Raw genomic sequence first — 7,096 nt, 5'->3', positions numbered from 1 at the left:
CCAGCATTAAAGCACACAAACCTGCCAAGGTTTTCTTTCATTTTTGTTTCTGGGGAGAGAATATTGATAATGAAAAGTTCACTATATTCTTGCCTACATATGCTTACCCTTCCAATCTCGGGTCCAGAGGTCTAAATAAAATTAGGGCGCTCATCTTCATCAAAACTCCAGGTAGGTATCGTACCAAGGTGAGTAAACCACAGTAAGATACAAGCAGCTGTGTGTGGGAATGAGACTCAGAAAAGCCAGGAGTGTGGCCAAAATAAAAAGCATATACCTGTATACAGAAAATAGAAAAAAGTAGTTCAAAAAGAGACTAGATCTTGGAATAAGACCAGGACAGGAAGCGATAGAATCACAAAACCAGGCAAACTGATATGCAGAGATATCTAGATAGTAGATCTCCCAAAACTGAGGAGAAGTACTGGCTGTTTTTGTCTGGCATGAAAGCTGCACAGATGATCCATTTTGTTAATAGGACAGGACTCTAGTCATTTAATATTACTTGGGCCTAGCTTGTTTTTGCTGGTCAGTGGCTGTACTGCCATTCTACCTGTCCACTCCCAAAACATTCTCAAACCTGTCCTGGAGGACCCCCCCAGCCAGTCAGGTTTCAAGCTATCCACATGAGATGAATTTGCATGCACTACCTTCACAGCATGCAAATTTTCTCTCATGCATATTCATTGTGGGTATCCTGCAAAGCTGACTGGCTGGGGGTCCCCCCACAGGACAGGTTCGAGAATCTCTGCTCTAGTGGTTCTTCACGGACAGAATCGGAAAGAAAAAATAGAACTGGGGAAATATTAAATGAGGCAGGAAAGACGGAAGACTTGAATAATATGCTTTATTTTTTTTTTTTTCAGTTATCTCAGATTACATGAAAGATGATTTTAAATAATCTGCAATTTTGTGAATCATTTACTTTATCTATGGTATCCCATGTATTCATTGGATTTGGGTCCCCCTTTAGTAGAATTTGCATTGTTTACGGAACAGTTGCAGTTTGGGCAGTGGTGGTACGATGGAGTTCGATGGTGAGAAGACCTTGACATTGAAATCGCAGATGCAGCCGCAATCATAGGCATCGAGAACCAGGGGTTACAGAATGGCAGTAAACTAGCCAAATGAGCCTGCATTACTGAGATATCGGGGAACATTGTTTGGAAGGAAGGAAACCCCATCATATGCCCAAAAGGACTGCTTGGTACCGGAGGTATAACATGATAAAGAGAGGTAGCAGAAGTGGTTGTAGTGGAATCTATGTCATGGGTGTTAACTCGATTATGACAGGTGTGTTGGGGTTGGTGAAAGGGTGCCAACTGACTTAGCTTAGCACTAGGATCTGCCGTGCCATGTTCTGGCGCTTTCACTGAAGTGGACGGTTGAGCTGCGTAGCCGCTTCGGATGCGGTTGGTCGCAGTGGGCGGTTTCTGGCTGGTAGTGGGATTTTCGGATAGTGAGTTCTGAGTGGCGTCCTCCGACGGAGAAGAAAAATGGTCACATGGTTGTGGGCTGGAATCAATGCCCAGGACAGATTTCTGAGTGTCTGGATTATCTATGTTTTTTGGACTGCTTTTTCCAAAATCTTGTTCCAACGAGCAAGTAACGGGAACAGCATTTTTGATGCCAACTCTTCTCTTCATTCGTCCTAGCAGATGAGGATAGTCTCTTCTAAAGTTTGGGTTGTGGTAGAACTGTAACTAAAACAAAAACAAATTAAGTGGATTATACAGATACTCATGGCTAAATAAGCAACGTTAAGTTTGATTGAATCATGTGGGACCCACAGTTCCTTTCTACAGCATCCTGCTGCTCTTATGGGCATCCAGTTCCATCACAACCTACCCTCAGCTGGGGGCAGGGACGGATTGGCCTATCGGGGGGGATCGGGCATCCCCCCGGTGGGCCGATCGCTCCAGTCATGTGGTCTGCCGTGCGCGGCCGTGACAGAGCTGCGCTCGGCAGACCACGTGATGTGTCCTGGGCGGCGAATACCCGGGCCGGTCCGACATCGTGTGTCCGCCGCTGGCTGGGGGTATAATGCCTTTTACAGCTGTATGGGCATTTCCCCTCATTTTAATTCCCTCGCTTTCCTCCAGCTATAGTCTATCCATTGCAGTGAGTCTTTCGTAGGGCTCCACGGAACCAAGAAACAGGTGCACGTGTGCTGGGAACCCCCACCCAAGGGCATCACGGTCCCTATGATGGCTGTCATTCCTTCCCTCGGGGAGCCGTGAATGCTGTCTCTGCAGCGTCCTCAGCCCACTCCCCGCAGGTCCATTGAGCAAAAGTCTAGTCCAGGAATCAAGTCTAGGTCTTTTATACAGCAATTATTATTATTTATTAGATTTGATATAACATGTAAAAAGTAAATTAACCAAGCAGTTTACAATAAAAATTAACATAAAATCACAATTTAAATTAATTAGTTAGGCAAAGTACACTGTAATGCATAATAATAATAAACATATACTAAAATATAATAAACATACAATCAGATGCAATGTGCAGCACTTCTACTGAGCCATCAAGTTGGCCCTGCCATGATAGTTTTGATTGGATGATAAGAAAAGGGAAAATAATATAGATGAAACAATATGTAAATAAGATTGGGCAAGCCTGTAGGCTTGGGAGTGTGAATAATAATTTTTAAATAAATAAATCACTCTTAAGTTGTTAGTGAATGTTGCTTGGTCAATTAAATAAAGTTGCACCAGCTAAGTGTCTAATGTTTCATACTGCTCTATGCAGAAAATGAAAGCAAGAACCACAGAACAGATTTTGCTCTGACTTGCTACACTATATACCAATCTTACTGTTTTTAAAAAAAAAAATATTTTAAAAAAATTGGAAAAGCACAATTTATATCTCAGACAAAAAGCAAAAAAACCACAATCAATTCTTCAGGAATCCCTCCTGTACAACCATAGCTGTACGTTTTAACCCCCCAAACACGAAAGCCTTGTGAAGTCCGGAGCAAGAGTACATTTGATGCTAGCAAATAGATCATTCTGATTGACTGAGAAGCAAGAGACAAATGTATTCATTTTCATGCAGTGCCTAAAGAAATAGGACTATTCCATTATGGCTGCCCTGTCTATTTCATAGAGAACTGGAATAAAAACAAACCTTATAGCACTTTATAACATTGCATAATTCTTACGATTCTTGATGTTTCCTATAATTGAATTACAGGGGGTCAAGGTAGAATCTTAGTTTTGTTTCGCTTTGATGTGACCCATCAAACCTCGACAGGGCCTTATAAACATGATAGAGGCATCAGTAGAATTTCAACACAATTCAGGTACGCACACCTCATTCTCTGCATAACCTATATTTTAAGTTCTTCTGTCTCATATTTTTGTGCCGACCAGAATATTCAAATATATTTTATTTGCTTTTACCTTGTTCAAGGCTGTGACTGTTTTTTCTTCTGCTAGAAATTCAGCGAGAGAAGCAGAGCGTTGAAAATCCTGTCGTATTTTACTAAAGCCATAGAGATTGAGCTGGCGAATAAAACTCTTCATGCAGTCAGTCTCAAAAATCCTGAACAGGCCTCTTCTTTCTAGCACCTCTCTCTTGAAAAGTTCTTCATCAATCACCACATAGTTCCCTTCATCGTCCCACCAAATGGACTTAAACTGCTCGCTTTCGACAATTTTCCACAGTTTCTTCGGAAAGGTGAGAGACAGAAAATCATTAACCTCTACAAATCCATCATCACAGAAAGTAAAACGTGGTCTCTTTACCAAGGGCCCGTCGGTCAAAGCTTGGAAAGCCGTTTCTTCTATCACAGACCGCAAGTCAGAGTCGCCGGCTGCTGTCTGATCACACATGGGAGACACAGAAGAAAGCAGTGAATTTATTGAGATCTCAGGGGAATCGACCATTTTCATTTGATCGGAAACGCATGGAGCTTTTGCTACCAGAGACTCCATTTTAAAATCTCCCTCACACTGGGTACGCTCTTCAGCTGTGGCCATTATCATGAACCCTGATTGATCTCCATGCTGTTGAACCCTGTGAGCTGAGTGAAATGCTGATGCCTTACAGTGAACCTCAATAAAGAGTTCTAGAACATCATAATGCTCAGTGTTGCATGGCTGTGACATCACAAGGGGACTTGGTTTCCCAGGAAGTGACTTTCCTTGTTGTAGTTAAATCGCCTGGGAAACCAAGTCCCCTTGTGATGTCACAGGGCATCTCAGGGAGGGCTTGCTGAGCCATGGGGGTTGTGGGTGGTGACTTAACTACCAACAGGGAAGTTGGCTCTGGGAGTCTTAAGCATTTGACATTTTCTTCTCAGCAAAACATGAGAAAAAAGCCAGCTCTGGAGAGAGAAATATTTTGACTGCGTTAAGCAAAAATTGAAAATGCAAAATGTTTTATCTATGCAAAGAGAGTGTCACAAAACTAGTATTCATAAAAGTATTTCCTATTTATCAAAGCAGATTAAGGCAGCTAGTATGCAGATACGCCTATGTTGTTCACATGGCAGACTGTGGAATTGTATTGAATGGTTTAAAGTGACAGGTGGCATCATACAAAACAGCATTTAGTATGTTGTGAAGTATCTGACTTTACACTTAACAATACAAATAAGTATGAAATAATACCTTTCAAGGTTTTTGGCAGTAGAGAAGAAAAACAGGTGGAGGCAACATAGTTGCCACAACCCAAACACTGGCAGGCCGCTCTGCATTTTCAATCAGAGAAAAGCATGCCGAAGCATAGGCAGAAAGCAAGGATATTTCCTACAGGCCCTAGCTCCATCCATAGGAGAGCGATGGATCGTTTTTTGTCCATCTAGAAGGGTCAGGCCTGGCTATCGCCGGGCTGCTTCCAGAAGCCCACCCCCATCTCAAGGTGTCCTGTGCACTAGAGGAGCCACCTGTAACATTGCTGAGTGGTGATTTGTCTCATGTACATTCATTGTGGATAGCCTGAAACCCCCAATGGCATGGCTGCGCAACACCATTGACCCAAATGGAGATTCCTCCAAAGCACCCCAGTGCTGCTCATTGGTTAGCAGGGGCTATAAACAGCAGCAGCTCTCTTCTCTCTGGGCCTCATTGCTTATTGATTCCATTATGAAACCGAATTTGTTCTGGCTTCTATCATCAGGTACAGTACTGAAAATGCCCCAGTCCATCACGCTCTCCAGTTCACGGAGACCATCTATTATTCCTTTACAGCAGTGCTGGCCAGAAATCATTGATGATCTTCTGTTAAGATGGCTGGCAGAAGTACTCGAAATATTATGTTTTTAGATTTGTTACTACTTCATGTAGTTTTGGCAAATGTGACACTTCTAAAAAGGATGGTCTAGTACATGAGCTTTCAAGACCTCACAGGCGTCTTTTTTAGATGTACACGAGACTGGTAACAATTCAAAAGCTGATGTTTTACAAGTTTTTTTGGTTGGTGCTTTATATTATACTTGTTATTTCTAGATTGTCTTTCCAATTTTAGCTCAAGGTGGTTTACAGCATTTTTTTTTCATGTACAAGTCCCTGCCCCGAAGAAGTTACCGCCAAAGTGGGTACCTAAAGCAAAAGGAGATAAAAATGACTTGCCTAAGATCACAAGGAGTATCACTGGGAGAAGCAGAATTTAAAATATATCCCATCCAATAAAGACTCCAGTTTTTCTCCAGTAGATCTCTTACTACCATCGTTCAATGGTTAAGAAATAACATAGTGCATCATGTAACCTATCAAAAAAACTCACAGGCCGAGATAATTTGTGAGGCATTAACTAGTAATAGAGCAGATTTAATAATGCCTTGTAACATCAATACACTCTAGTTTAGATGGAATTTGAGTTTATATATTAATACTTTGTTAAAAAAATGTAAAAGCTGGAACATTCAACTGAGTGCATTAAAGCATTTCAATATACTTTACTAAAGACATGCATAAAAAAAAAAAAAAAATATATATATATATATATATATATTTTTTTTTTTTATAATTATCCATACATAATCAAATGCATATACAGAAAAGGAGGGTTTTATCAATAACCAACATAAGAACATAAAAACATGCCATACTGGGTCAGACCAAGGGTCCATCAAGCCCAGCATCCTGTTTCCAACAGTGGTCAATCCAGACCATAAGAACCTGGCAAGTACCCAAAACTAAGTCTATTCCATGTTACTGTTGCTAACGGCAGTGGCTATTCTCTAAATGAACTTAATAGCAGGTAATGAACTTCCCTTAAACATTTAAGTCTAAATCTATTTATTGTATTTATTTATTTATTTAGAATCTTTTAATATACCGATGCTCAAGATAAATATCTTATCGTACCGGTTTACAGCATAACAGGGGATAACCAAAAGTATAGGAGGAAGTTACAAAAAACAGGGTGATGCAATTCAGGACAAGAGAGCAAGGAAGAATTAGCTGAACATAGTGTTACTATAGTGTATAAATCTACTCCTTCCAAGTCCACATTATATAGGGAGGGAGATATTTCCAACCTCATTACAATTTCCAATATCAAAAAGAAAAAAAAAAAAAAAAGACTAAACTGTTATACAGAGAGGTCTCTTAATTTTACGTATATTACAACAAGCTTTCTTACGGTGTTCTCCCACTTATGCAGAGCTTACAACAAATGTTTTACTTGCCAAGAAATTCAATTCTTGTTCTGGAGTGAAAAATACATAAAGTGTTCCCCTGATACTTCAGGATACACTTTAACAAGGAAATGTTATTAAGTAACAAGCTCCTAATTCTAGCACTCTACTTTTAAGATTCAGGAATTCTTTGCTCTTCATCTGCGTTGCTCTTGACACGTCTGGAAATAATGAAATATGCTTATTTTTAAGCCCATAAACAATTCTCGTCGGTGGCGAAAATATAATCCATTCTTTGTCTGATTCTATAAGGAAAGTGACAGCCATTGTAGATGGCACTACTAACGCCTCATTTGTTGACTCTAATATTCCAGATATATTCATCGGTGAGGACAGTGGTGTAAGCTCTTGCAAGCCGTCTTGGTTTACAGGTCCTTTTTTAAATAGTGGTATAAAATATGCCTTTAGAGATTATTGGCAAAACCTGTTCTGAAATCTTGAGAGTTT

The 7,096-nt window shown here is 40.4% G+C and overlaps 1 protein-coding gene across 2 annotated transcripts; it reads right to left on the bottom strand.

Annotated features, from left to right (window-relative positions):
* Nucleotides 1-830: 830 nt before the first annotated feature.
* On the bottom strand, nt 831-5,907 carry LOC115094567 (heat shock transcription factor, Y-linked-like). 2 transcript variants are annotated; one of them, XM_029607756.1, is made up of 2 exons: nt 3,408-5,907; nt 831-1,697 (listed from the first exon to the last, which is right to left on the bottom strand). In XM_029607756.1, exons 1-2 carry the CDS (start codon nt 4,113-4,115, stop codon nt 927-929), a joined length of 1,479 nt encoding a protein of 492 aa, XP_029463616.1. In that variant the 5' UTR covers nt 4,116-5,907; the 3' UTR covers nt 831-926. The 2 variants fall into 2 exon arrangements, with proteins under 2 accessions (XP_029463616.1, XP_029463615.1); XM_029607755.1 differs by having other exon boundaries at nt 831-1,703; nt 3,408-5,904.
* Between the last annotated feature and the right edge of the window lie 1,189 nt (nt 5,908-7,096).

This window comes from Rhinatrema bivittatum, chromosome 6 (genome assembly GCF_901001135.1).
Source record: "Rhinatrema bivittatum chromosome 6, aRhiBiv1.1, whole genome shotgun sequence".
Classification (NCBI taxonomy): domain Eukaryota; kingdom Metazoa; phylum Chordata; class Amphibia; order Gymnophiona; family Rhinatrematidae; genus Rhinatrema; species Rhinatrema bivittatum.
Note: the sequence above shows the minus strand (reverse complement) of the source record. Positions and strands in the feature narration are given on the sequence as shown.

Coding starts and splice junctions, on each gene's coding strand:
- LOC115094567 (XM_029607755.1), bottom strand. CDS start 4,115: ATGTCACAGCCATGCAACACTGAGCATTATGATGTTCTAGAACTCTTT. Junction 1,704..3,407: donor CAGTCACAGCCTTGAACAAG/GTAAAAGCAAAT, acceptor TTTTTGTTTTAG/TTACAGTTCTACCACAACCC.